Below are 27,841 nucleotides of genomic sequence, written 5' to 3'. Positions count from 1 at the left end.
TCAGTTCCAGACACCAGCTGCGACCCGCATTCAGGGAGGGGGATGGTGGTGAGCAGGCCACAGCCACAGCTCGGCACCTCAGCGTGTTTTATTGGCAGTCAGAGCAGTAAACAATACCGGACACGAGCTCACCACCGCCCCAAGACTGACTCTCCCGTGAGGAGAGCGGATCCACTGCTTTCTGCGGGACCCAACGCGCCACTGCCCTTAGTGGCCGCCTTCATACAGGCATCGCCCACACTCGGCGCTTTGCTTTCCGAGGCAAAGACCGAAACGTAAAACTGATCCAACACTCTGCAGTGCTCCAGGAAGGCAGTTCTGTCCGAGTCAGCCCATCGTGTCCGTAGCCTTGTATCAGAGCCTTCAGGAGATTCCCGACAGCACTGTTAGGAGATGAAGTGAGTCTGTGGGGTGATTTGTTCCAGCTTGTGATCTGCTGGGTTTGCTGATGCTTCATAATTGCAGATGGTGACTTCGTGGCGATGAGCCTGAATTCAGATTAAAGGTATTAGTCCAGAGGAGAGCAGAATTCAAGTTCCTCCTAAAACACCTGACTGGCAAGAGCTGAGCAAGTTCCCATCTTACAGACTTTTCATCACAGGCCTTCCATCCCCAACGCCCTCACCACTGCCACTTCTTCCTCACTGCTACAGCTCCACTTAAATTCTGATTTAAAGCTCTTTTTACACTACTAGCACAGCCTTGCACATCCAGAGATGACCTACCTCTGTCCACTCTCCTTTCAGGCCTATATAAAATATCTTTGTTGTCTCTGCTCCAAAGTTCTTCGGAAAGTGGATGGAGAGGTGGTAAACATTGGAGAAACGGGCAATTCTGAAAGAAAACACACTCTGAAACTGGAGCTGTGTGTCCAGGCTGCCACCCTGCTGCCTTGCCACCTCTTCTCAGCATGGCGCTGCAGAGCTCCAATCCTAATTCAAGTCAGACTTGGAAGCCAAGGACCAAGGGTGCAGGAGGAGTAGCTTCCCTCACGCCTGTGGCAAGGGGGCCAGCAACAAGCTGATACTGGGGCCAGGAGCAGGGGACGTGACATCGGGATGATTCTGCACCCCAAAAAGCCCTGGGGCACAGGCACAGGAATTCCCCTGGCTCCAGGGAGATGGGTTTCAGGCCAGAGCTCTCACCTGACAAGAGCAGGAAGGAGCTGTGGAGGCAAATCCTACTCTGGGCAGCTTTGAGATGCAAGGGAAGGAACTGCCCTAAACTTGGGTGGCATGCCAGCAGGCTGGATAGAGTGTGGAGCCTGCACTCAGGAGGAACAGCCCCCCACAACCCCCAGGCCCATGATCGGCATCGTACTTGGTTGGGTACTCCAGCTCCCCCGTTGGATCCCGGTTCAGGCTGAATGTCTGCTCCGGTTCCCTGGCTGTGTCATCAAAGGACATGTGAGGAATGTTCCTGAACCTGGGAAGAAAGGGAGGAAACCCAGGAAGTTATTACACAGATCAGCTTGTTAGTTTCCTCCCCAGCCATTCGTACTACCCACATTCCTCTCAACAATGAGAAACTGCATTTGCTCCATCTTCTAAGGGAGAAAATACCAATAAATGCCACCACAAAGCATCATCGTGTTCCAGATACCAAACACCCTGAAGAAAGAACAAGGAAGAGTGAGGAACAAAGCTAGGGAGATACAGATCTCCATACGCTCGGGTGGCGAAGGAACCCAGACCCCAGTACACTGTTGGTCAAGGAAAAGAAGGGCTTGAAAAAGGTGTATTTCTTTCCCCAAAAGCAGGAACCGCAGAGCACTAAATACTGTCTCATTTTTTGAAAACAAAGGCAGTATTCAGAGGGATCCCCCTCCCTTCAGGGCCTAAAACAGGCCACATGTCTCAACACAGCTGGACTGCTGCCAAGAGCCTTAGAGACCTCACCTTGCTGCAGGACACTCCGTCACTTGTGTCCCTTCCTCCTGGCCCATAGATCCTTCTGCAGCCCACTAAGCCCACAGCAGGTTGGTTTCTTGACAGCACAGCCAGTGTCTCAACCAAACGGCCTCTTCTCATTAAAACCAGCGCCTCATTTCTCTAGAGAAGAGGCAGCACGTAGCCACGCTCATCCCCTTTCATTTAGAGTGTCTTTTTCTTCCCAGGGCCCTGGAAGGACTGAGGAGCTGCACAGTGATGCTGGTTTCTCCCACACTGTGCACCCTCGCTGGGCACTGGGACACTCAACAGCGTGAGAATTGCTGCTCTCGTTAGCTACCACTCAATCACTGCCATTTACACTGCAGCAGAGTTGATACTCATGTCACTTACAGTCTCATCTCTGCGGGATGCGTACCGTCGTCTTCTCCCATCACGATTATTCCTTTTAATTTCACATTGCCTGTAAACCTGCCCAGAGACACACAAGTGGCGGTTTCAGCTCTGTTCTCCCCAAACCAGCCCCGGTTACCGCAGCGTGCAGACGTGCCTCGCTCCTGGGGAACGCAAAGGCGAGGAACCGGCCCTGCCAGCGGCCAGGACGCTGCTGGAGGAGCTCGGGGAAGGAACTCACGGGACGTTGAAGAGAAGCTCCTCGTCGTCGTCGCTTTCCACGAACTGGGGAGAGAGAAGCGCAGGTCAGGGGAGCGCAGACCGGCGGGGTGGGTAACCCCGGTGGGTAACCCCGCGACACGGCGGTGGGGGCTCCGGGACACGGCGGGGACGCCCAGCCACTCGCTCCCTCCCCCACGCGCCCCCTCCCGCCGCCCGGTTCCCCTCAGGCCGCGTCGCCGCTGCAGGACCCGGCCCGGCCCCACCTGGGCGCGATCGCCGCGGTCCTCCCAAGCGCGGAAGACGAGCGCGCCGCTGCCCTCACGGCGCTCGTTGAGGCACTGCAGCCGCTGCCGGTCGATGCGCAGGTAGAGGCCCCAGGCCGCGCCCCGCTCCGCGCCGCCCGCCGCCGCCGCCGCCGCCGCCTCCCCGCAGCAGCAGCAGCAGCGCCCTGGACCGTGCGCCATGTCTGCGCCGCCGCCCGCACGGCCCCTGCGCGCTCCCGCCCCCGCCCCGCCCACCGCGCGTCGAGGCCCCGCCCACGCGGTCACACCCACCGCGGCCCCGCCCACCGCGGCCACGTAGCCCCGCCCACCGCGCCATTAGCCGTTTCTGCTGAGGGGCAGCAGGAGGAGGAGAGGGGGTGCATTTTCGGCTTTTATTGCGGCATGATTTCCCTCTTTTCGTGGAATCACAGGATGTGTTGGGTTGGAAGGGCCCTCTAAAGGCCATCTCGTCCAACCCCCTGCAGTCAGCAGGGACATCTGTAACTAGATCAGGTTGCTCAGAGCCTCATCCAGCCTGGCCTTGAATGTCTCCAGGGATGGGGCCTCCACCCCCTCTCTGGGCAACCTGGGCCAGTGTCTCACCACCCTCAGTGTACAGAACTTCTTCCTCATGTCTGATCTGAACCTGCCCTGCTCTAGTTTAAACCATCGCCCCTCGTCCTGTCGCTACAGGCCCTTGCAAACAGCCCCTCCCCAGCTTTCTTGTAGGCCCCCTTCAGGTACTGGAAGGGGCTGGAAGGTCTCCCTGGAGCCTTCTCTTCTCCAGGCTGAACCCCCCCAGCTCTCTCAGCCTGTCCTCACAGCAGAGGGGCTCCAGCCCTCGGATCGTCTCCGAGTCCCCACTCCAACAGGTCCATGTCCTTCTTGTGCTGAGGGCTCCGGAGCTGGACACAGTACTTGTAGAACTTGGGCTCACGACCTCCCTCCCCAGGGGAGCTCTGCTCCAGGGCACCTCCTCGTGCTTCCACCAAGCCCAGCGGCCCCAGCCACTGGGCTACATAGCACACTCTTTCCTTTCAGACCTCCACTTCCCCAGGCACCAAGCACAACCCAGCTTTTGGAAATCCTCCTATGTACTACGCACACATTAAAAACAAACCACATTCCCTTATTCACTTCCTTCCACCCCCAGTCAAGTGGTTTCAGGGTAAAGACTAAAATCCTTGCTTTTTCCAAGAGGGTGCAGAAGAAAACGTACAGGGAAGAGACGGGACTTAAGCACCAGCTCCCACACTGGCAATAATTCCTTCTCAGTTCCACACAGAAAACAAAATAAAAGGATTCCGTCTTTCCACCAAAAGAGACAAACCGATGCCTTCATTGATCTCACAGAATCATAGAATTCCAGGTTGGAAGGGACCTCAAGGATGATCTGATCCAACCTTTGGATGTGAGGGTGATCTGGCTGTGACATCTGTCACCCCATGGGTCACCAGGGTTGATTCGGCTGATGTGATTGGTGAGGGGGGTGTCCCCTTCTTCCCTCTGCTCCATGTGTGTCCCTCCTGAAGCTGCGCACTCAGTCAAAGATGACGTTCCCCAATAGAGACACACCATTCATCCGTCAAGGGTACAGGGAAGCTGTGCTCCCCTGCTAGAACCTCCAAACAATTGATCTTAAAAACTGTTTTTAATTTCAGAGGCAGACAAAGTCCCCTCTTTCTCTCTCTCAAAAAAAAAAAATTAAAATCTGATTTGATGCAAAGTTAGATTTCTCCCAAAACCCCTCAGAGTTTTATTCCCAGTAGCCAGCAGAAAACAACATCAGCAGAGAACAAGTCCCTAATGGCTCTTGGCATCCCTGCATGACAACGTAATCATCTGCACAAAATCTACAGTAACAGCAGAGAGAAGGTTGAAAGCTAAGATTTTATGAACATACATGAGGAGAGAGCAAAGCCTCAGGACTTGGTGTGCTTGCCAAAGGATGGATGAGCAGACAGGCCACTGGTCTGACCTGTTCCAGAGGGTCCAGGTGGGGCTTTGGCCCCAACAGGTACCAGATCATGAGGAAAGAGTCCCGTGACTCCCAGTGTCCGCTCAGACAGAGTGACAAGGGGCAAAATACTAATGAAAGCCATTTTATAATTTATTAAGAGGTTAAACAGTAAATGGTCTCTGGATCTTCCACTCTCCACCGGTGCCAAGACTTCCCAGGTTTTTGTGCCGGGAGATTCCATACAGCTTTCTTTTGCCAGATGACAAAGCTGCAGCCTCCCCAGAGTCCGAAGAAAAGGGCTGTTTGGGGACCTTCTCCTCCTTCAGTGCCACTTGTCCCCGAGAGGGAAAGTGCCAGGCCTGCCCGGCAAACTTCTTACCGAGAGAACCTGGTTTTGAAATCTTTGACAGCCTTGGCCATGATGGGTGCAATTTCTGCAAGAGAGAACGATAAAAAACCACAAATGAACCCAAACCCCCTGACATTAAAGCAGCAGGCACAGACTAGGGGAGCAGAGAGCAATTCTAAACTGCAATTTTGAAGAGCCTTTAGCCTCTCCTTAGGGAGGGGAGGGGATAGGAGAGGAGAGTCCACCAACGTGACCCCTCCTGCAGAGCCGGGATTTCCCTTGCAGCAGAAACAGCAGATTTGTGCCTTTGGAAACGGGGAGCTCTAAGAGACCAAGGGATGTTCTGCGGTTTGTACTTACTCTTGGCTGGTGGTTTCTTGGGCTCAGGAAACCAGGAGGAGAACATGGTCCTGCCCAAAGATGGGACAGAGTGGGGAGTGCTGGTGCTGGGCCCATCGTGGGACTTGCCCCCACTCCCACGAGCGTGGCTTTTGCTAGAAGTGCACAGGACAGGTTTTATTATGGAACAGATATGGGACAGACAGTTCAGGCAAAGACATCCGGAACAGCAAGCGCTACTGACAAATACTCACTCGGTCTTCTCTGGCAGAAGAGCTCGTCCAGTCCCAGACCTCTCTTGTCTCCTTTCTTCGTTCTGAGGGGCCTTTGATGGAGAGTCCAGAAACACAGTTTTGGCTGTTTGACCTGTAGGAGACCAAAGGGAAACATTGCTCAGATGCAGCTTATGATAAAGGAGGCTCCTCAGTGCTTGTCTAATGTCGGCAAGCTCCAAGCACCTCTTCCCAGTCCATCCATTGCAAAGCTCGGATTCTGGGGAAAATTAACCCTGTCCGTCCCAGCCAGAACCAGGACAAGCAGCCACAGCCTAGGAGAGCAGAGAGCAATTCCAAGCTGCAGCCCTGTCAAAGCAGAAGCAAGGCAGGCGTAAGCGTGTGCTCTTTGGCCACGACCTGTTGTATTTTCAGGTCACACACCGAGGAGAGCCCACTCAGCTTTCTGCATGGCAAGAGCACAGATCTCTGGTGAAACTCTCCCTGCTTCCTTCCCAAGGGAGCTGCAGGACAATTTCATGGTTCCCAACAGCTGGACAAACACAGATGGACAGCAGGAGGGGCAAGGCAGGGTTTGTGCCTCACCTGTACCATTAGGACAGGCTGAGACAGTTGGCACCGAGCAGGCAGCTGAATCGCACGTTTGCCTGTGGTTTTTCTTGTGCAAGGACTTTGAAGAGCCTTTAGCCTTTCCTTGAGAGGAGAGGAGAGGAGAGGAGAGGAGAGGAGAGGAGAGGAGAGAGGCCAACAAAAATGACCCCTCCTGCAGAGCCAGGATTTGTCTTGCAACAGAAACAGCAGCTTCAGGTGTTTGCAAAGGAGGAGCTCTAGGAGCCGAAGGGATGTTCTGTGGTTTGTACTTACTTTTCACTGGTGGTTTCCTGGGGTCACAGGAGGAGAAGGTGGTTGCTGAAGGTGGGACAGAGTGGGCACTGCTGGTGCTGGGCCCATCATAGAACTTCTCCTCACTCCCACGAGCGTGGCTTTTGCTCGCGGCGCACAAGACTGCTTTTATTCTGAAAGAGAGATGGAACAGACATTTCAGGCTAAGGCACAGCAGGCAGGAACAGCAAGGCGCTACCGACAAATACTCACTTGGTCTTCTCCGGCACAAGAGGTCCCCCAGTTCCAAACTTCTTTTGTCTCCTTCGCACGTCCCGAGGGGCCTTTGGTGGAGAGGCCAGAAACACAGTTTTGGCTGCTTGACCTGTAGGAGACCGAAGGGAAACATTGCTTAGATGCAGCTTATGATAAAGGAGGCTCCTCAGTGCTTGTCTTAGTAGAGAACAGAGAGTTAAGCAACTCCTAAATTGGACTAGATTTAAACCAGCCACTCCGGAAGACCTTCCCCACATAAAGACATCCCCAAGGCAGCATTCCCAGAGCCCTCTCTCGTCATTCAGCCCTCCCTTACCTTTGTTGCTATGAGCTGAGCCAATCTTCCGGGATAACATGAGCAGCCGCTGCTCTCGTGCCTCGTGCAGGCGAAGGTACATCTCCCGCCAGGATTCAGACGCTTCTGGCTTCTCGTTCTTGAAGTCTCGGAGACAGTGGATGTGCCACAGTCGATCCGTAGACTCAATGAGGGCCTGAAACAAACGCAGATGTAATCTGGGATCCCCCCTGAGACCATCGCCCCCCTCTCCCTCAACAACAGCTAGTGCCAGTGGCGCTGGAATACCACCGAGGGCAAGGCGGCTTCATGACCAACTTGCAGCAAGAGAGGGGCAGATGGCAACTGCAGGAACTCAGGACTAGCAAATGCCACCTCTTGTTCTAAAGAGCCCTGTTCTTGACTCTTCAGCTATTGCAGGTGAGGAGAGAACGTCCCTCCTGCGTGTCACCAGCCCTTCCCCAGGCCCAGGCACTCACATGGTTACGTTCCTCAATGAGATGCAGCTGCTCTGGGGTGCATCTCTCCAATACTGGCTCCAGCACTGAGAAAGGGACACCACTAACTTCACAGATCGCTAGAGAGAAGCAAAATGCAGAGTATTTATCCCGCTCCCTCTCCACCAAGGAAAGGGCTTGACTCCTTGAATGCAGTGGAGAGCAGTGCAGCGCTGCACGCCACTACGGCAGAGGAGGGGAAGGAGAAAGGAACCGCAGGTGCCGTAGCTCTAGTGGGCCATCAGGCCCCAGTCTCTCCCAGTGAAGGGGTGCCTGCACAAGGCTCCGTTTACCCCTGTTTCCCATGCTTGAGCACCCCCTCAAAGCACGCTGGCTGCCGATGCTGCAGCACCTGAGCTTTCGGGGAGATGTGCCCCATATGAGTTCGCTTGCCTTGCGACAAGGGGCAACTAACCATTCATGTGCTCCCAGCCTGATGCTGCTGGGATAGATACAGACAAGTCAGGAAGAGAGCAGTAGATGTGCCTGGCACCGCGACTTTAAGACAGACGAGGAAGGGTACTTACAGTCAATGCTGTTAGTGAGGAGTCGGGCACTTTGGGGAGGAGGAGGCACCGTCTGTGGGACCGGGGCGGTTTTAGGGCCTGGACGCACTAGCGTCTTTGAATTCTGCCGGTAGCATGAGAGCCCCTCTTCGCTCTCTTCAGGTGTCAAGGCCGGTGCTGTAAAGTGAAAGACTTGGGGTAAGAAGGGAAGTGAGGAAAGAAGAGCCCAGCCTGAGGAATGGCACAGGAGACACAAATCAGAGTCCCCCAGAAGCAAGCTAAAGGGCTTCTCTAAGAGACCCACAGCCTAGTTGAGGAAGGGCAAGTCCAAAGCCCCAGGCTCCAGCAGGGTCAGCAGAGGATCTTCCTCATTCCTGCTAGAGCACATGGGAGAGAAGCCACCGCTTGTCTGAATCCCGGGCTCTGGGCATTACAGGTGGGACGCCAGACCCCAAGAGAAGGACTCAAACCCAGCCACCATCCCCTCCCTCCCACACACAGTGGCTGCAGCCCATTTCAGACCTATTTGCCTGCCCAACGTACCTTTCCTTTTTCTCTGTGAACGGGGAGCGGACTCAACTGGAGGAGGAGGGCTGCAGCTGGCCTGGATCGGCGGCAGCGGGATGTCGGGCAACTTTATGTCCACATCTAACAGTATCTGGAAGGAGACGACGTGCATGCAAGTCAGCCAAGAATACGGGAGAATGTTACATCCTGCCAGCGTACAAACTGTGCTGAACTGCATTTTGTTTGATATTTTGAAGAAGCCGCTCAACGCTGATCAGCTCACACCAGGGAGTAGCCTCAGCGGGAGGCTGCCCTTCTGCCACGTTACTGTGGCTCTGTCTAGGCTGTCAATACAAAGAAGCCAAAATTCGGGATCTGAATCACTCAGCTCTTGGCTCCATCCAGTAAGAGCCATCCACATCTTTAACCTACAAGGTTGAGCACCAAAGGCCTCCATCAAGAACCCAAGGCAGATTAACAATGCAAAGAACTCATTTAGTCAAACACTCATTTACTCCTCCTGCCTCTTCTCCTCCTCCCTGCCTCCTAGAAAAAGCTCTGCAGTGGTGGAGGAGAGGGGAACCTCCCAAAGTGGGGGAAATCCAAAGCTTGGATATGAGGCACCATTACAGCATCATAAAAGGCTGCTAAGATTATAAACACACTTTTTGAAGTGCAAAGTGTTTCAAAGTTGAGGAAAAAGATTCATCTGTCAAGGTTTTACACAGCCAGCACCTCCAAGGGGAAAACTAAGAAGCCCCAGATGGCCGAGGACCGAGAGCAGCTGATCCCACCTTCTCGGTTCACTTGCAGATCCTTCAGAACCTTACCCTCTTTGGTTCAGGAGCCTCTGGTGGTTCCTCCTCTGCCCTTTTCTCATTTGTACGCTTGAGGCTTGGGCTTTTCGCACTCAAGCAGGCGCTGTCGAGGCCGTCTTGGCACGGCAAACAGGTGCTGTGCCAGTGGTCTTTCTGCCCAGGTGACGCAGAGGGTTTGACCGCTTGCTTCTTTTTCTGGGGCTGATCATAAGTGAGGTACTCCTCAAAGGACATAGTAGGTGGTTCACAGTTGTCCTCATCGTCATCCTCCTCAGAACTGCTGGAAAAGCCCACTGATTTTCTGCCAAAGCAAGGAGAAACCCCGGGCAGAGTCAGCACACTTGTCTTAAAAGTGTTCGCAGAGCCTTTACCTTTATTACCTTCATCAGAGAAGTTTATCATCCCCACTTCAAAAATAGAATGTAGTTTATCCATCAAGATCACCAAACAGGTTCACTTACCTGTCTCTCTCTGGGGACACCAGGCCCAGCTTCTTCCGCCCGGCTAAGAACTTCCTCGCAAAGTCTGCGACAAGCTCGGGTTTCCGTGAGCCGGTCACAGTCTTCCCAACAGCGATCTCCTTCTGGAGAGAGCCCAGACATCGATTCATCTTAGGAAAACACGCAGCATTCTCACCTCTGCTAAACTTCCGACAGAGTGAATAAAGTTACCCCGCTGCCTGTCCCTGCCAGGTAGAAAGAAACCCCCTTGATCTAACGGCAGAGATACCCCATATAAGCCATAATGATTTCAGTGGCCATTACAGCATTTCTGTAAATCAAAGATGACTTAACTCTGCCTTAGGCAAACATTAATTATTAGTAGCAATAACCCAAGTTAGTATTTACCATGGCTGCGGGTAGGTTTGAAGACAGAAGACGTCTCGAATAGTTGTCAGGATTAGCACTTCCTAATCTTATGCCAATCCCGTTAGTGTCAGAAACTGCTCCAACTTGCAGATCCCAATCAAGTGTGAAGCTTCTGGAAGAACCGAGGGCGACCCACTGTCCTCCAAGGCTTCACACTCGCTCTGCCCCGCTCCGTCCGCGTGCCGTTTATCTCTAGGACCGCATCACAATCGCGCCTGTGACAGCGGGCTGCAGCAGGTGGCCGAGGCAACAGGCCCCATTCCCGGGAAAGCAGCATTGCCGTGGCCAGGATTATGCGGTGACTTGAGAGACAGGAGGGAGGTGGGAGAGATTTCCCAGCTCTTTACCACAAGAGCGTCCACTGTGATGGGCAGCTCAGACAGGCTCCTGAGATGCTTCTGTTCACCAGAAACCACTGATCCATCTCCATTGCATTTAGGAATGCATTGCCATGACTGAAAGTTTGGGTTTTCTTGATTGTTTTGGAAGAGGGAAACCGATACCACCGGTAACGGTGTGTTTCAGTGCTCTTGTGCTGGGATGCTGAGGGGGATGCAATAGTGCCGTAACCACGGCTAACTGGGTCTGCAAGCCCTCCGTCCCTGCACCTCCGGGCTGACGTTAATGCAGAGTCTCCCTCGGGATTCACGGGGTCCGGGGCAGGTAACGCGCTGCACCACCTACCTCAATCGATGGGGAAACAAAACGGGGGAAAAAAAGAACCCAATTGAGCTAAAAATGCCGGCATCCCCTCAGAGTTCAGAACCGCTGTTCCTTTGCCCACACTGTGGCTCAACAAGGTCCCTGGCAAACGCAACCATTGACCCTGTTTCTTCCTTCAGTCCCGCAGCAGAGTTTGTATCTTCTCTGCTGGAGAAAAAAAGACCGTTTCCAAACGGTTACAGGGGTGTCTGTAGTTTCACTTATACACGTCTGTGCCAGCAGCCCTATTTTCAACCCCAGAAAATATTCATACTTGACACCTTTCAGCAAGGCAATATAGAGTTGTACACAACACCGGGCAAATCCTATTCTTTCACATTACTGATAAATGTTTCAAAAGGCGAAGGCAAGAAAACCAAAGACTGGAAATGGTGCAACGTGTGGGTAGCACCCAGAGGTGCCGGGGATTTGTCCTGCTGACAGGGTAGAGCTGTAGCTGCTACAGAACTGTAGTGGAAACAGTTATAGCAGAAGAGCCAAAAGCCATTTTCTGACACAGGGAGGTGCTCAGAAGATTCACAATCTATCAAGGTGATGCAAAGGCAACTAAATTCAAGCCTAGAAACACTAACACTGCCACGGATATCGTTGAGAAGGTATCGGAAATAGGAAGAGCACAGGTTACAGCACCTTTCTGCTGGAGCAGGGGAATGGTTTAAAGTCCTACCCTAGCTAGGAACAGCCTGAGAATGCTTCCCACTCTCCTTCCCCTTGCATGAGATGAACAGAGAAAGGAGTGAACACGGCAAGGTTACTGGAGATGGAGTCAGCCTGTGCAACCAGTGCCTGAAGACTTACAATGGCCAAGACACACAGACAGGAGTTATTGCCCCAATCTGAGACGAGGGTCAGCAAACGAGAGCACTAATTCTCTGTGCACAGCATGCTGAGCTGAGATGGGAAGTCTTGCGTGTGCTCCCAGCCCCACGGAGCCCCTGGCATTGACTCCTCAGCTGTCCCTCAGCTCCATTTGGGGATCACTGGTTAAACCCTGCTCTGGTCTTGGCTGAGAGGGAGGGAAAAGGAACCAGAGCCCCCATTGTTGTGGAAAGCGTGAGCCAGCAATGTGCCCTTGTGGCCAAGGCGGCCAATGGCATCCTGGGGTGCATCAGGAGGAGCGTGGCCAGCAGGTGGAGGGAGGTCATCCTCCCCCTCTGCTCTGCCCTGGGGAGGCCACATCTGGAGCGCTGGGTCCAGTTCTGGGCTCCCCGGGTCAAGAAGGACAGGGAACTGCTGGAGAGGGGACAGCAAAGGGCTGCCAAGATGCTGAGGGGACTGGAACACCTCTCTTAGGAAGAAAGGCTGAGGGATTTCGTTCTTTTTAGTCTGGAAAAAAGACGACTGAGGGGGGATCTCATCAATGCTTATAAATGCTTAAACTCTCTGTTAGCGCTCAGGGGTCTGGCTGGGTGGTAAAGGGGAGAGATTGTCCTGCCGCAAGCCATGTTGGCTGTCCTAGGCCTTGGCTGTCTGGGAGAAGGTGCCGGTAGTGGAGGCTGTTGTTGGTGGCAGCTCTGGAGCAGCTCTGCCGCTGGTTCCGTGGCTGCCAAGGCCCGAGCCGGCGGAGCTGTCTGTGCGCGCTGACCGGGGCAAAGCTGAGGCCCAAACCCAATCTTGGGCACTGCTCAACTGGCCCTTAATGAACCCTAGAGCGGCATACTCGGGTGTGGGTATTGCCCCCAGCATTGCTGTTAGGGGGGACCGTACCTTGATGAGGGCAAAAATGACAAGGGGCAAAATAGTAATGAAAACCATTTAATAATGTATTAAGAGGTTAAACAGTAAATGGTCTCTGGATCTTCCACTCTCCACCGGTGCCAAGACTTCCCAGGTTTTTGTGCCGGGAGATTCCATACAGCTTTCTTTTGCCAGATGACAAAGCTGCAGCCTCCCCAGAGTCCGAAGAAAAGGGCTGTTTGGGGACCTTCTCCTCCTTCAGTGCCACTTGTCCCCGAGAGGGAAAGTGCCAGGCCTGCCCGGCAAACTTCTTACCGAGAGAACCTGGTTTTGAAATCTTTGACAGCCTTGGCCATGATGGGTGCAATTTCTGCAAGAGAGAACGATAAAAAACCACAAATGAACCCAAACCCCCTGACATTAAAGCAGCAGGCACAGACTAGGGGAGCAGAGAGCAATTCTAAACTGCAATTTTGAAGAGCCTTTAGCCTCTCCTTAGGGAGGGGAGGGGATAGGAGAGGAGAGTCCACCAACGTGACCCCTCCTGCAGAGCCGGGATTTCCCTTGCAGCAGAAACAGCAGATTTGTGCCTTTGGAAACGGGGAGCTCTAAGAGACCAAGGGATGTTCTGCGGTTTGTACTTACTCTTGGCTGGTGGTTTCTTGGGCTCAGGAAACCAGGAGGAGAACATGGTCCTGCCCAAAGATGGGACAGAGTGGGGAGTGCTGGTGCTGGGCCCATCGTGGGACTTGCCCCCACTCCCACGAGCGTGGCTTTTGCTAGAAGTGCACAGGACAGGTTTTATTATGGAACAGATATGGGACAGACAGTTCAGGCAAAGACATCCGGAACAGCAAGCGCTACTGACAAATACTCACTCGGTCTTCTCTGGCAGAAGAGCTCGTCCAGTCCCAGACCTCTCTTGTCTCCTTTCTTCGTTCTGAGGGGCCTTTGATGGAGAGTCCAGAAACACAGTTTTGGCTGTTTGACCTGTAGGAGACCAAAGGGAAACATTGCTCAGATGCAGCTTATGATAAAGGAGGCTCCTCAGTGCTTGTCTAATGTCGGCAAGCTCCAAGCACCTCTTCCCAGTCCATCCATTGCAAAGCTCGGATTCTGGGGAAAATTAACCCTGTCCGTCCCAGCCGGAACCAGGACAAGCAGCCACAGCCTAGGAGAGCAGAGAGCAATTCCAAGCTGCAGCCCTGTCAAAGCAGAAGCAAGGCAGGCGTAAGCGTGTGCTCTTTGGCCACGACCTGTTGTATTTTCAGGTCACACACCGAGGAGAGCCCACTCAGCTTTCTGCATGGCAAGAGCACAGATCTCTGGTGAAACTCTCCCTGCTTCCTTCCCAAGGGAGCTGCAGGACAATTTCATGGTTCCCAACAGCTGGACAAACACAGATGGACAGCAGGAGGGGCAAGGCAGGGTTTGTGCCTCACCTGTACCATTAGGACAGGCTGAGACAGTCGGCACCGAGCAGGCAGCTGAATCGCACGTTTGCCTGTGGTTTTTCTTGTGCAAGGACTTTGAAGAGCCTTTAGCCTTTCCTTGAGAGGAGAGGAGAGGAGAGGAGAGGAGAGGAGAGGAGAGGAGAGGAGAGGAGAGGAGAGGAGAGGAGAGAGGCCAACAAAAATGACCCCTCCTGCAGAGCCAGGATTTGTCTTGCAACAGAAACAGCAGCTTCAGGTGTTTGCAAAGGAGGAGCTCTAGGAGCCGAAGGGATGTTCTGTGGTTTGTACTTACTTTTCACTGGTGGTTTCCTGGGGTCACAGGAGGAGAAGGTGGTTGCTGAAGGTGGGACAGAGTGGGCACTGCTGGTGCTGGGCCCATCATAGAACTTCTCCTCACTCCCACGAGCGTGGCTTTTGCTCGCGGCGCACAAGACTGCTTTTATTCTGAAAGAGAGATGGAAGAGACATTTCAGGCTAAGGCACAGCAGGCAGGAACAGCAAGGCGCTACCGACAAATACTCACTTGGTCTTCTCCGGCACAAGAGGTCCCCCAGTTCCAAACTTCTTTTGTCTCCTTCGCACGTCCCGAGGGGCCTTTGGTGGAGAGGCCAGAAACACAGTTTTGGCTGCTTGACCTGTAGGAGACCGAAGGGAAACATTGCTTAGATGCAGCTTATGATAAAGGAGGCTCCTCAGTGCTTGTCTTAGTAGAGAACAGAGAGTTAAGCAACTCCTAAATTGGACTAGATTTAAACCAGCCACTCCGGAAGACCTTCCCCACATAAAGACATCCCCAAGGCAGCATTCCCAGAGCCCTCTCTCGTCATTCAGCCCTCCCTTACCTTTGTTGCTATGAGCTGAGCCAATCTTCCGGGATAACATGAGCAGCCGCTGCTCTCGTGCCTCGTGCAGGCGAAGGTACATCTCCCGCCAGGATTCAGACGCTTCTGGCTTCTCGTTCTTGAAGTCTCGGAGACAGTGGATGTGCCACAGTCGATCCGTAGACTCAATGAGGGCCTGAAACAAACGCAGATGTAATCTGGGATCCCCCCTGAGACCATCGCCCCCCTCTCCCTCAACAACAGCTAGTGCCAGTGGCGCTGGAATACCACCGAGGGCAAGGCGGCTTCATGACCAACTTGCAGCAAGAGAGGGGCAGATGGCAACTGCAGGAACTCAGGACTAGCAAATGCCACCTCTTGTTCTAAAGAGCCCTGTTCTTGACTCTTCAGCTATTGCAGGTGAGGAGAGAACGTCCCTCCTGCGTGTCACCAGCCCTTCCCCAGGCCCAGGCACTCACATGGTTACGTTCCTCAATGAGATGCAGCTGCTCTGGGGTGCATCTCTCCAATACTGGCTCCAGCACTGAGAAAGGGACACCACTAACTTCACAGATCGCTAGAGAGAAGCAAAATGCAGAGTATTTATCCCGCTCCCTCTCCACCAAGGAAAGGGCTTGACTCCTTGAATGCAGTGGAGAGCAGTGCAGCGCTGCACGCCACTACGGCAGAGGAGGGGAAGGAGAAAGGAGCCGCAGGTGCCGTAGCTCTAGTGGGCCATCAGGCCCCAGTCTCTCCCAGTGAAGGGGTGCCTGCACAAGGCTCCATTTACCCCTGTTTCCCGTGCTTGAGCACCCCCTGAAAGCACGCTGGCTGCCGATGCTGCAGCACCTGAGCTTTCAGGGAGATGTGCCCCATATGAGTTCGCTTGCCTTGCGACAAGGGGCAACTAACCATTCATGTGCTCCCAGCCCGATGCTGCTGGGATAGATACAGACAAGTTAGGAAGAGAGCAGTAGATGTGCCTGGCACCGCGAGTTTAAGACAGACGAGGAAGGGTACTTACAGTCAATGCTGTTAGTGAGGAGTCGGGCACTTTGGGGAGGAGGAGGCACCGTCTGTGGGACCGGGGCGGTTTTAGGGCCTGGACGCACTAGCGTCTTTGAATTCTGCCGGTAGCATGAGAGCCCCTCTTCGCTCTCTTCAGGTGTCAAGGCCGGTGCTGTAAAGTGAAAGACTTGGGGTAAGAAGGGAAGTGAGGAAAGAAGAGCCCAGCCTGAGGAATGGCACAGGAGACACAAATCAGAGTCCCCCAGAAGCAAGCTAAAGGGCTTCTCTAAGAGACCCACAGCCTAGTTGAGGAAGGGCAAGTCCAAAGCCCCAGGCTCCAGCAGGGTCAGCAGAGGATCTTCCTCATTCCTGCTAGAGCACATGGGAGAGAAGCCACCGCTTGTCTGAATCCCGGGCTCTGGGCATTACAGGTGGGACGCCAGACCCCAAGAGAAGGACTCAAACCCAGCCACCATCCCCTCCCTCCCACACACAGTGGCTGCAGCCCATTTCAGACCTATTTGCCTGCCCAACGTACCTTTCCTTTTTCTCTGTGAACGGGGAGCGGACTCAACTGGAGGAGGAGGGCTGCAGCTGGCCTGGATCGGCGGCAGCGGGATGTCGGGCAACTTTATGTCCACATCTAACAGTATCTGGAAGGAGACGACGTGCATGCAAGTCAGCCAAGAATACGGGAGAATGTTACATCCTGCCAGCGTACAAACTGTGCTGAACTGCATTTTGTTTGATATTTTGAAGAAGCCGCTCAACGCTGATCAGCTCACACCAGGGAGTAGCCTCAGCGGGAGGCTGCCCTTCTGCCACGTTACTGTGGCTCTGTCTAGGCTGTCAATACAAAGAAGCCAAAATTCGGGATCTGAATCACTCAGCTCTTGGCTCCATCCAGTAAGAGCCATCCACATCTTTAACCTACAAGGTTGAGCACCAAAGGCCTCCATCAAGAACCCAAGGCAGATTAACAATGCAAAGAACTCATTTAGTCAAACACTCATTTACTCCTCCTGCCTCTTCTCCTCCTCCCTGCCTCCTAGAAAAAGCTCTGCAGTGGTGGAGGAGAGGGGAACCTCCCAAAGTGGGGGAAATCCAAAGCTTGGATATGAGGCACCATTACAGCATCATAAAAGGCTGCTAAGATTATAAACACACTTTTTGAAGTGCAAAGTGTTTCAAAGTTGAGGAAAAAGATTCATCTGTCAAGGTTTTACACAGCCAGCACCTCCAAGGGGAAAACTAAGAAGCCCCAGATGGCCGAGGACCGAGAGCAGCTGATCCCACCTTCTCGGTTCACTTGCAGATCCTTCAGAACCTTACCCTCTTTGGTTCAGGAGCCTCTGGTGGTTCCTCCTCTGCCCTTTTCTCATTTGTACGCTTGAGGCTTGGGCTTTTCGCACTCAAGCAGGCGCTGTCGAGGCCGTCTTGGCACGGCAAACAGGTGCTGTGCCAGTGGTCTTTCTGCCCAGGTGACGCAGAGGGTTTGACCGCTTGCTTCTTTTTCTGGGGCTGATCATAAGTGAGGTACTCCTCAAAGGACATAGTAGGTGGTTCACAGTTGTCCTCATCGTCATCCTCCTCAGAACTGCTGGAAAAGCCCACTGATTTTCTGCCAAAGCAAGGAGAAACCCCGGGCAGAGTCAGCACACTTGTCTTAAAAGTGTTCGCAGAGCCTTTACCTTTATTACCTTCATCAGAGAAGTTTATCATCCCCACTTCAAAAATAGAATGTAGTTTATCCATCAAGATCACCAAACAGGTTCACTTACCTGTCTCTCTCTGGGGACACCAGGCCCAGCTTCTTCCGCCCGGCTAAGAACTTCCTCGCAAAGTCTGCGACAAGCTCGGGTTTCCGTGAGCCGGTCACAGTCTTCCCAACAGCGATCTCCTTCTGGAGAGAGCCCAGACATCGATTCATCTTAGCAAAACACGCAGCATTCTCACCTCTGCTAAACTTCCGACAGAGTGAATAAAGTTACCCCGCTGCCTGTCCCTGCCAGGTAGAAAGAAACCCCCTTGATCTAACGGCAGAGATACCCCATATAAGCCATAATGATTTCAGTGGCCATTACAGCATTTCTGTAAATCAAAGACAACTTAACTCTGCCTTAGGCAAACATTAATTATTAGTAGCAATAACCCAAGTTAGTATTTACCATGGCTGCGGGTAGGTTTGAAGACAGAAGACGTCTCGAATAGTTGTCAGGATTAGCACTTCCTAATCTTATGCCAATCCCGTTAGTGTCAGAAACTGCTCCAACTTGCAGATCCCAATCAAGTGTGAAGCTTCTGGAAGAACCGAGGGCGACCCACTGTCCTCCAAGGCTTCACACTCGCTCTGCCCCGCTCCGTCCGCGTGCCGTTTATCTCTAGGACCGCATCACAATCGCGCCTGTGACAGCGGGCTGCAGCAGGTGGCCGAGGCAACAGGCCCCATTCCCGGGAAAGCAGCATTGCCGTGGCCAGGATTATGCGGTGACTTGAGAGACAGGAGGGAGGTGGGAGAGATTTCCCAGCTCTTTACCACAAGAGCGTCCACTGTGATGGGCAGCTCAGACAGGCTCCTGAGATGCTTCTGTTCACCAGAAACCACTGATCCGTCTCCATTGCATTTAGGAATGCATTGCCATGACTGAAAGTTTGGGTTTTCTTGATTGTTTTGGAAGAGGGAAACCGATACCACCGGTAACGGTGTGTTTCAGTGCTCTTGCGCTGGGATGCTGAGGGGGATGCAATAGTGCCGTAACCACGGCTAACTGGGTCTGCAAGCCCTCCGTCCCTGCACCTCCGGGCTGACGTTAATGCAGAGTCTCCCTCGGGATTCACGGGGTCCGGGGCAGGTAACGCGCTGCACCACCTACCTCAATCGATGGGGAAACAAAACGGGGGAAAAAAAGAACCCAATTGAGCTAAAAATGCCGGCATCCTCTCAGAGTTCAGAACCGCTGTTCCTTTGCCCACACTGTGGCTCAACAAGGTCCCTGGCAAACGCAACCATTGACCCTGTTTCTTCCTTCAGTCCCGCAGCAGAGTTTGTATCTTCTCTGCTGGAGAAAAAAAGACCGTTTCCAAACGGTTACAGGGGTGTCTGTAGTTTCACTTATACACGTCTGTGCCAGCAGCCCTATTTTCAACCCCAGAAAATATTCATACTTGACACCTTTCAGCAAGGCAATATAGAGTTGTACACAACACCGGGCAAATCCTATTCTTTCACATTACTGATAAATGTTTCAAAAGGCGAAGGCAAGAAAACCAAAGACTGGAAATGGTGCAACGTGTGGGTAGCACCCAGAGGTGCCGGGGATTTGTCCTGCTGACAGGGTAGAGCTGTAGCTGCTACAGAACTGTAGTGGAAACAGTTATAGCAGAAGAGCCAAAAGCCATTTTCTGACACAGGGAGGTGCTCAGAAGATTCACAATCTATCAAGGTGATGCAAAGGCAACTAAATTCAAGCCTAGAAACACTAACACTGCCACGGATATCGTTGAGAAGGTATCGGAAATAGGAAGAGCACAGGTTACAGCACCTTTCTGCTGGAGCAGGGGAATGGTTTAAAGTCCTACCCTAGCTAGGAACAGCCTGAGAATGCTTCCCACTCTCCTTCCCCTTGCATGAGATGAACAGAGAAAGGAGTGAACACGGCAAGGTTACTGGAGATGGAGTCAGCCTGTGCAACCAGTGCCTGAAGACTTACAATGGCCAAGACACACAGACAGGAGTTATTGCCCCAATCTGAGACGAGGGTCAGCAAACGAGAGCACTAATTCTCTGTGCACAGCATGCTGAGCTGAGATGGGAAGTCTTGCGTGTGCTCCCAGCCCCACGGAGCCCCTGGCATTGACTCCTCAGCTGTCCCTCAGCTCCATTTGGGGATCACTGGTTAAACCCTGCTCTGGTCTTGGCTGAGAGGGAGGGAAAAGGAACCAGAGCCCCCATTGTTGTGGAAAGCGTGAGCCAGCAATGTGCCCTTGTGGCCAAGGCGGCCAATGGCATCCTGGGGTGCATCAGGAGGAGCGTGGCCAGCAGGTGGAGGGAGGTCATCCTCCCCCTCTGCTCTGCCCTGGGGAGGCCACATCTGGAGCGCTGGGTCCAGTTCTGGGCTCCCCGGGTCAAGAAGGACAGGGAACTGCTGGAGAGGGGACAGCAAAGGGCTGCCAAGATGCTGAGGGGACTGGAACACCTCTCTTAGGAAGAAAGGCTGAGGGATTTCGTTCTTTTTAGTCTGGAAAAAAGACGACTGAGGGGGGATCTCATCAATGCTTATAAATGCTTAAACTCTCTGTTAGCGCTCAGGGGTCTGGCTGGGTGGTAAAGGGGAGAGATTGTCCTGCCGCAAGCCATGTTGGCTGTCCTAGGCCTTGGCTGTCTGGGAGAAGGTGCCGGTAGTGGAGGCTGTTGTTGGTGGCAGCTCTGGAGCAGCTCTGCCGCTGGTTCCGTGGCTGCCAAGGCCCGAGCCGGCGGAGCTGTCTGTGCGCGCTGACCGGGGCAAAGCTGAGGCCCAAACCCAATCTTGGGCACTGCTCAACTGGCCCTTAATGAACCCTAGAGCGGCATACTCGGGTGTGGGTATTGCCCCCAGCATTGCTGTTAGGGGGGACCGTACCTTGATGAGGGCAAAAATGACAAGGGGCAAAATAGTAATGAAAACCATTTAATAATGTATTAAGAGGTTAAACAGTAAATGGTCTCTGGATCTTCCACTCTCCACCGGTGCCAAGACTTCCCAGGTTTTTGTGCCGGGAGATTCCATACAGCTTTCTTTTGCCAGATGACAAAGCTGCAGCCTCCCCAGAGTCCGAAGAAAAGGGCTGTTTGGGGACCTTCTCCTCCTTCGGTGCCACTTGTCCCCGAGAGGGAAAGTGCCAGGCCTGCCCGGCAAACTTCTTACCGAGAGAACCTGGTTTTGAAATCTTTGACAGCCTTGGCCATGATGGGTGCAATTTCTGCAAGAGAGAACGATAAAAAACCACAAATGAACCCAAACCCCCTGACATTAAAGCAGCAGGCACAGACTAGGGGAGCAGAGAGCAATTCTAAACTGCAATTTTGAAGAGCCTTTAGCCTCTCCTTAGGGAGGGGAGGGGATAGGAGAGGAGAGTCCACCAACGTGACCCCTCCTGCAGAGCCGGGATTTCCCTTGCAGCAGAAACAGCAGATTTGTGCCTTTGGAAACGGGGAGCTCTAAGAGACCAAGGGATGTTCTGCGGTTTGTACTTACTCTTGGCTGGTGGTTTCTTGGGCTCAGGAAACCAGGAGGAGAACATGGTCCTGCCCAAAGATGGGACAGAGTGGGGAGTGCTGGTGCTGGGCCCATCGTGGGACTTGCCCCCACTCCCACGAGCGTGGCTTTTGCTAGAAGTGCACAGGACAGGTTTTATTATGGAACAGATATGGGACAGACAGTTCAGGCAAAGACATCCGGAACAGCAAGCGCTACTGACAAATACTCACTCGGTCTTCTCTGGCAGAAGAGCTCGTCCAGTCCCAGACCTCTCTTGTCTCCTTTCTTCGTTCTGAGGGGCCTTTGATGGAGAGTCCAGAAACACAGTTTTGGCTGTTTGACCTGTAGGAGACCAAAGGGAAACATTGCTCAGATGCAGCTTATGATAAAGGAGGCTCCTCAGTGCTTGTCTAATGTCGGCAAGCTCCAAGCACCTCTTCCCAGTCCATCCATTGCAAAGCTCGGATTCTGGGGAAAATTAACCCTGTCCGTCCCAGCCGGAACCAGGACAAGCAGCCACAGCCTAGGAGAGCAGAGAGCAATTCCAAGCTGCAGCCCTGTCAAAGCAGAAGCAAGGCAGGCGTAAGCGTGTGCTCTTTGGCCACGACCTGTTGTATTTTCAGGTCACACACCGAGGAGAGCCCACTCAGCTTTCTGCATGGCAAGAGCACAGATCTCTGGTGAAACTCTCCCTGCTTCCTTCCCAAGGGAGCTGCAGGACAATTTCATGGTTCCCAACAGCTGGACAAACACAGATGGACAGCAGGAGGGGCAAGGCAGGGTTTGTGCCTCACCTGTACCATTAGGACAGGCTGAGACAGTCGGCACCGAGCAGGCAGCTGAATCGCACGTTTGCCTGTGGTTTTTCTTGTGCAAGGACTTTGAAGAGCCTTTAGCCTTTCCTTGAGAGGAGAGGAGAGGAGAGAGAGAGGAGAGGAGGAGAGGAGAGGAGAGGAGAGGAGAGGAGAGGAGAGGAGAGGAGAGGAGAGGGAGAGGAGAGGAGAGGAGAGAGGCCAACAAAAATGACCCCTCCTGCAGAGCCAGGATTTGTCTTGCAACAGAAACAGCAGCTTCAGGTGTTTGCAAAGGAGGAGCTCTAGGAGCCGAAGGGATGTTCTGTGGTTTGTACTTACTTTTCACTGGTGGTTTCCTGGGGTCACAGGAGGAGAAGGTGGTTGCTGAAGGTGGGACAGAGTGGGCACTGCTGGTGCTGGGCCCATCATAGAACTTCTCCTCACTCCCACGAGCGTGGCTTTTGCTCGCGGCGCACAAGACTGCTTTTATTCTGAAAGAGAGATGGAACAGACATTTCAGGCTAAGGCACAGCAGGCAGGAACAGCAAGGCGCTACCGACAAATACTCACTTGGTCTTCTCCGGCACAAGAGGTCCCCCAGTTCCAAACTTCTTTTGTCTCCTTCGCACGTCCCGAGGGGCCTTTGGTGGAGAGGCCAGAAACACAGTTTTGGCTGCTTGACCTGTAGGAGACCGAAGGGAAACATTGCTTAGATGCAGCTTATGATAAAGAAGGCTCCTCAGTGCTTGTCTTAGTAGAGAACAGAGAGTTAAGCAACTCCTAAATTGGACTAGATTTAAACCAGCCACTCCGGAAGACCTTCCCCACATAAAGACATCCCCAAGGCAGCATTCCCAGAGCCCTCTGTCATCGTTCAGCCCTCCCTTACCTTTGTTGCTATGAGCTGAGCCAATCTTCCGGGATAACATGAGCAGCCGCTGCTCTCGTGCCTCGTGCAGGCGAAGGTACATCTCCCGCCAGGATTCAGACGCTTCTGGCTTCTCGTTCTTGAAGTCTCGGAGACAGTGGATGTGCCACAGTCGATCCGTAGACTCAATGAGGGCCTGAAACAAACGCAGATGTAATCTGGGATCCCCCCTGAGACCATCGCCCCCCTCTCCCTCAACAGCAGCTAGTGCCAGTGGCGCTGGAATACCACCGAGGGCAAGGTGGCTTCATGACCAACTTGCAGCAAGAGAGGGGCAGATGGCAACTGCAGGAACTCAGGACTAGCAAATGCCACCTCTTGTTCTAAAGAGCCCTGTTCTTGACTCTTCAGCTATTGCAGGTGAGGAGAGAACGTCCCTCCTGCGTGTCACCAGCCCTTCCTCAGGCCCAGGCACTCACATGGTTACGTTCCTCAATGAGATGCAGCTGCTCTGGGGTGCATCTCTCCAATACTGGCTCCAGCACTGAGAAAGGGACACCACTAACTTCACAGATCGCTAGAGGGAAGCAAAATGCAGAGTATTTATCCCGCTCCTTCTCCGCCAAGGAAAGGGCTTGACTCCTTGAAGGCAGTGGAGAGCACTGCAGCGCTGCACGCCACTACGGCAGAGGAGGGGAAGGAGAAAGGAACCGCAGGTGCCGTAGCTCTAGTGGGCCATCAGGCCCCAGTCTCTCCCAGTGAAGGGGTGCCTGCACAAGGCTCCGTTTACCCCTGTTTCCCGTGCTTGAGCACCCCCTCAAAGCACGCTGGCTGCCGATGCTGCAGCACCTGAGCTTTCAGAGAGATGTGCCCCATATGAGTTCGCTTGCCTTGCGACAAGGGGCAACTAACCATTCATGTGCTCCCAGCCCGATGCTGCTGGGATAGATACAGACAAGTCAGGAAGACAGCAGTATATCTGCCTGGCAACGCGACTTTAAGACAGACGAGGAAGGGTACTTACAGTCAATGCTGTTAGTGAGGAGTCGGGCACTTTGGGGAGGAGGAGGCACCGTCTGTGGGACCGGGGCGGTTTTAGGGCCTGGACGCACTAGCGTCTTTGAATTCTGCCGGTAGCATGAGAGCCCCTCTTCGCTCTCTTCAGGTGTCAAGGCCGGTGCTGTAAAGTGAAAGACTTGGGGTAAGAAGGGAAGTGAGGAAAGAAGAGCCCAGCCTGAGGAATGGCACAGGAGACACAAATCAGAGTCCCCCAGAAGCAAGCTAAAGGGCTTCTCTAAGAGACCCACAGCCTAGTTGAGGAAGGGCAAGTCCAAAGCCCCAGGCTCCAGCAGGGTCAGCAGAGGATCTTCCTCATTCCTGCTAGAGCACATGGGAGAGAAGCCACCGCTTGTCTGAATCCCGGGCTCTGGGCATTACAGGTGGGACGCCAGACCCCAAGAGAAGGACTCAAACCCAGCCACCATCCCCTCCCTCCCACACACAGTGGCTGCAGCCCATTTCAGACCTATTTGCCTGCCCAACGTACCTTTCCTTTTTCTCTGTGAACGGGGAGCGGACTCAACTGGAGGAGGAGGGCTGCAGCTGGCCTGGATCGGCGGCAGCGGGATGTCGGGCAACTTTATGTCCACATCTAACAGTATCTGGAAGGAGACGACGTGCATGCAAGTCAGCCAAGAATACGGGAGAATGTTACATCCTGCCAGCGTACAAACTGTGCTGAACTGCATTTTGTTTGATATTTTGAAGAAGCCGCTCAACGCTGATCAGCTCACACCAGGGAGTAGCCTCAGCGGGAGGCTGCCCTTCTGCCACGTTACTGTGGCTCTGTCTAGGCTGTCAATACAAAGAAGCCAAAATTCGGGATCTGAATCACTCAGCTCTTGGCTCCATCCAGTAAGAGCCATCCACATCTTTAACCTACAAGGTTGAGCACCAAAGGCCTCCATCAAGAACCCAAGGCAGATTAACAATGCAAAGAACTCATTTAGTCAAACACTCATTTACTCCTCCTGCCTCTTCTCCTCCTCCCTGCCTCCTAGAAAAAGCTCTGCAGTGGTGGAGGAGAGGGGAACCTCCCAAAGTGGGGGAAATCCAAAGCTTGGATATGAGGCACCATTACAGCATCATAAAAGGCTGCTAAGATTATAAACACACTTTTTGAAGTGCAAAGTGTTTCAAAGTTGAGGAAAAAGATTCATCTGTCAAGGTTTTACACAGCCAGCACCTCCAAGGGGAAAACTAAGAAGCCCCAGATGGCCGAGGACCGAGAGCAGCTGATCCCACCTTCTCGGTTCACTTGCAGATCCTTCAGAACCTTACCCTCTTTGGTTCAGGAGCCTCTGGTGGTTCCTCCTCTGCCCTTTTCTCATTTGTACGCTTGAGGCTTGGGCTTTTCGCACTCAAGCAGGCGCTGTCGAGGCCGTCTTGGCACGGCAAACAGGTGCTGTGCCAGTGGTCTTTCTGCCCAGGTGACGCAGAGGGTTTGACCGCTTGCTTCTTTTTCTGGGGCTGATCATAAGTGAGGTACTCCTCAAAGGACATAGTAGGTGGTTCACAGTTGTCCTCATCGTCATCCTCCTCAGAACTGCTGGAAAAGCCCACTGATTTTCTGCCAAAGCAAGGAGAAACCCCGGGCAGAGTCAGCACACTTGTCTTAAAAGTGTTCGCAGAGCCTTTACCTTTATTACCTTCATCAGAGAAGTTTATCATCCCCACTTCAAAAATAGAATGTAGTTTATCCATCAAGATCACCAAACAGGTTCACTTACCTGTCTCTCTCTGGGGACACCAGGCCCAGCTTCTTCCGCCCGGCTAAGAACTTCCTCGCAAAGTCTGCGACAAGCTCGGGTTTCCGTGAGCCGGTCACAGTCTTCCCAACAGCGATCTCCTTCTGGAGAGAGCCCAGACATCGATTCATCTTAGGAAAACACGCAGCATTCTCACCTCTGCTAAACTTCCGACAGAGTGAATAAAGTTACCCCGCTGCCTGTCCCTGCCAGGTAGAAAGAAACCCCCTTGATCTAACGGCAGAGATACCCCATATAAGCCATAATGATTTCAGTGGCCATTACAGCATTTCTGTAAATCAAAGATGACTTAACTCTGCCTTAGGCAAACATTAATTATTAGTAGCAATAACCCAAGTTAGTATTTACCATGGCTGCGGGTAGGTTTGAAGACAGAAGACGTCTCGAATAGTTGTCAGGATTAGCACTTCCTAATCTTATGCCAATCCCGTTAGTGTCAGAAACTGCTCCAACTTGCAGATCCCAATCAAGTGTGAAGCTTCTGGAAGAACCGAGGGCGACCCACTGTCCTCCAAGGCTTCACACTCGCTCTGCCCCGCTCCGTCCGCGTGCCGTTTATCTCTAGGACCGCATCACAATCGCGCCTGTGACAGCGGGCTGCAGCAGGTGGCCGAGGCAACAGGCCCCATTCCCGGGAAAGCAGCATTGCCGTGGCCAGGATTATGCGGTGACTTGAGAGACAGGAGGGAGGTGGGAGAGATTTCCCAGCTCTTTACCACAAGAGCGTCCACTGTGATGGGCAGCTCAGACAGGCTCCTGAGATGCTTCTGTTCACCAGAAACCACTGATCCATCTCCATTGCATTTAGGAATGCATTGCCATGACTGAAAGTTTGGGTTTTCTTGATTGTTTTGGAAGAGGGAAACCGATACCACCGGTAACGGTGTGTTTCAGTGCTCTTGCGCTGGGATGCTGAGGGGGATGCAATAGTGCCGTAACCACGGCTAACTGGGTCTGCAAGCCCTCCGTCCCTGCACCTCCGGGCTGACGTTAATGCAGAGTCTCCCTCGGGATTCACGGGGTCCGGGGCAGGTAACGCGCTGCACCACCTACCTCAATCGATGGGGAAACAAAACGGGGGAAAAAAAGAACCCAATTGAGCTAAAAATGCCGGCATCCCCTCAGAGTTCAGAACCGCTGTTCCTTTGCCCACACTGTGGCTCAACAAGGTCCCTGGCAAACGCAACCATTGACCCTGTTTCTTCCTTCAGTCCCGCAGCAGAGTTTGTATCTTCTCTGCTGGAGAAAAAAAGACCGTTTCCAAACGGTTACAGGGGTGTCTGTAGTTTCACTTATACACGTCTGTGCCAGCAGCCCTATTTTCAACCCCAGAAAATATTCATACTTGACACCTTTCAGCAAGGCAATATAGAGTTGTACACAACACCGGGCAAATCCTATTCTTTCACATTACTGATAAATGTTTCAAAAGGCGAAGGCAAGAAAACCAAAGACTGGAAATGGTGCAACGTGTGGGTAGCACCCAGAGGTGCCGGGGATTTGTCCTGCTGACAGGGTAGAGCTGTAGCTGCTACAGAACTGTAGTGGAAACAGTTATAGCAGAAGAGCCAAAAGCCATTTTCTGACACAGGGAGGTGCTCAGAAGATTCACAATCTATCAAGGTGATGCAAAGGCAACTAAATTCAAGCCTAGAAACACTAACACTGCCACGGATATCGTTGAGAAGGTATCGGAAATAGGAAGAGCACAGGTTACAGCACCTTTCTGCTGGAGCAGGGGAATGGTTTAAAGTCCTACCCTAGCTAGGAACAGCCTGAGAATGCTTCCCACTCTCCTTCCCCTTGCATGAGATGAACAGAGAAAGGAGTGAACACGGCAAGGTTACTGGAGATGGAGTCAGCCTGTGCAACCAGTGCCTGAAGACTTACAATGGCCAAGACACACAGACAGGAGTTATTGCCCCAATCTGAGACGAGGGTCAGCAAACGAGAGCACTAATTCTCTGTGCACAGCATGCTGAGCTGAGATGGGAAGTCTTGCGTGTGCTCCCAGCCCCACGGAGCCCCTGGCATTGACTCCTCAGCTGTCCCTCAGCTCCATTTGGGGATCACTGGTTAAACCCTGCTCTGGTCTTGGCTGAGAGGGAGGGAAAAGGAACCAGAGCCCCCATTGTTGTGGAAAGCGTGAGCCAGCAATGTGCCCTTGTGGCCAAGGCGGCCAATGGCATCCTG

The 27,841-nt window shown here is 53.1% G+C and overlaps 2 protein-coding genes across 2 annotated transcripts in view; both read right to left on the bottom strand.

The window, feature by feature from the left end:
- Window positions 1-70: 70 nt before the first annotated feature.
- Window positions 71-2,992, bottom strand: PITHD1 (PITH domain containing 1). The gene is made up of 6 exons (XM_054223656.1): window positions 2,768-2,992; window positions 2,524-2,567; window positions 2,283-2,360; window positions 1,321-1,425; window positions 726-834; window positions 71-488 (listed from the first exon to the last, which is right to left on the bottom strand). Exons 1-6 carry the CDS (start codon window positions 2,966-2,968, stop codon window positions 387-389), a joined length of 639 nt encoding a protein of 212 aa, XP_054079631.1. The 5' UTR covers window positions 2,969-2,992; the 3' UTR covers window positions 71-386.
- Window positions 2,993-4,828: 1,836 nt separating this feature from the next.
- Window positions 4,829-27,841, bottom strand: part of LOC128919018 (nascent polypeptide-associated complex subunit alpha, muscle-specific form-like) — a 68,861-nt gene continuing 45,848 nt past the window's right edge. The window contains exons 20-28 of the mRNA XM_054223964.1: window positions 22,523-22,634; window positions 22,292-22,443; window positions 14,616-14,727; window positions 14,385-14,536; window positions 6,744-6,855; window positions 6,513-6,664; window positions 5,670-5,781; window positions 5,437-5,570; window positions 4,829-5,161 (exon numbers count right to left, since the gene is read on the bottom strand). Coding sequence (XP_054079939.1) covers window positions 5,103-5,161; window positions 5,437-5,570; window positions 5,670-5,781; window positions 6,513-6,664; window positions 6,744-6,855; window positions 14,385-14,536; window positions 14,616-14,727; window positions 22,292-22,443; window positions 22,523-22,634 — 1,097 coding nt within the window. The 3' untranslated portion in view covers window positions 4,829-5,102. The remainder of the gene's footprint in view (window positions 5,162-5,436; window positions 5,571-5,669; window positions 5,782-6,512; window positions 6,665-6,743; window positions 6,856-14,384; window positions 14,537-14,615; window positions 14,728-22,291; window positions 22,444-22,522; window positions 22,635-27,841) is intronic.

This window comes from Rissa tridactyla, chromosome 18, assembly GCF_028500815.1.
Source record: "Rissa tridactyla isolate bRisTri1 chromosome 18, bRisTri1.patW.cur.20221130, whole genome shotgun sequence".
In the NCBI taxonomy this organism is placed as follows: Eukaryota; Metazoa; Chordata; class Aves; order Charadriiformes; family Laridae; genus Rissa; species Rissa tridactyla.
This window is presented reverse-complemented; position numbering and strand designations above follow the sequence as displayed.

Excerpts from the sequence above, each read along its gene's own strand:
- PITHD1 (XM_054223656.1), bottom strand. The coding sequence starts at position 2,968 with ATGGCGCACGGTCCAGGGCGCTGCTGCTGCTGCTGCGGGGAGGCGGCG. Across the intron at positions 2,568-2,767 it reads ACCGCGGCGATCGCGCCCAG|TTCGTGGAAAGCGACGACGA; the intron begins GTGGGGCCGGGC and ends CTCTCTCCCCAG. Across the intron at positions 1,426-2,282 it reads CATCCCGCAGAGATGAGACT|GTTCAGGAACATTCCTCACA; the intron begins GTAAGTGACATG and ends CTTTCTTCCCAG.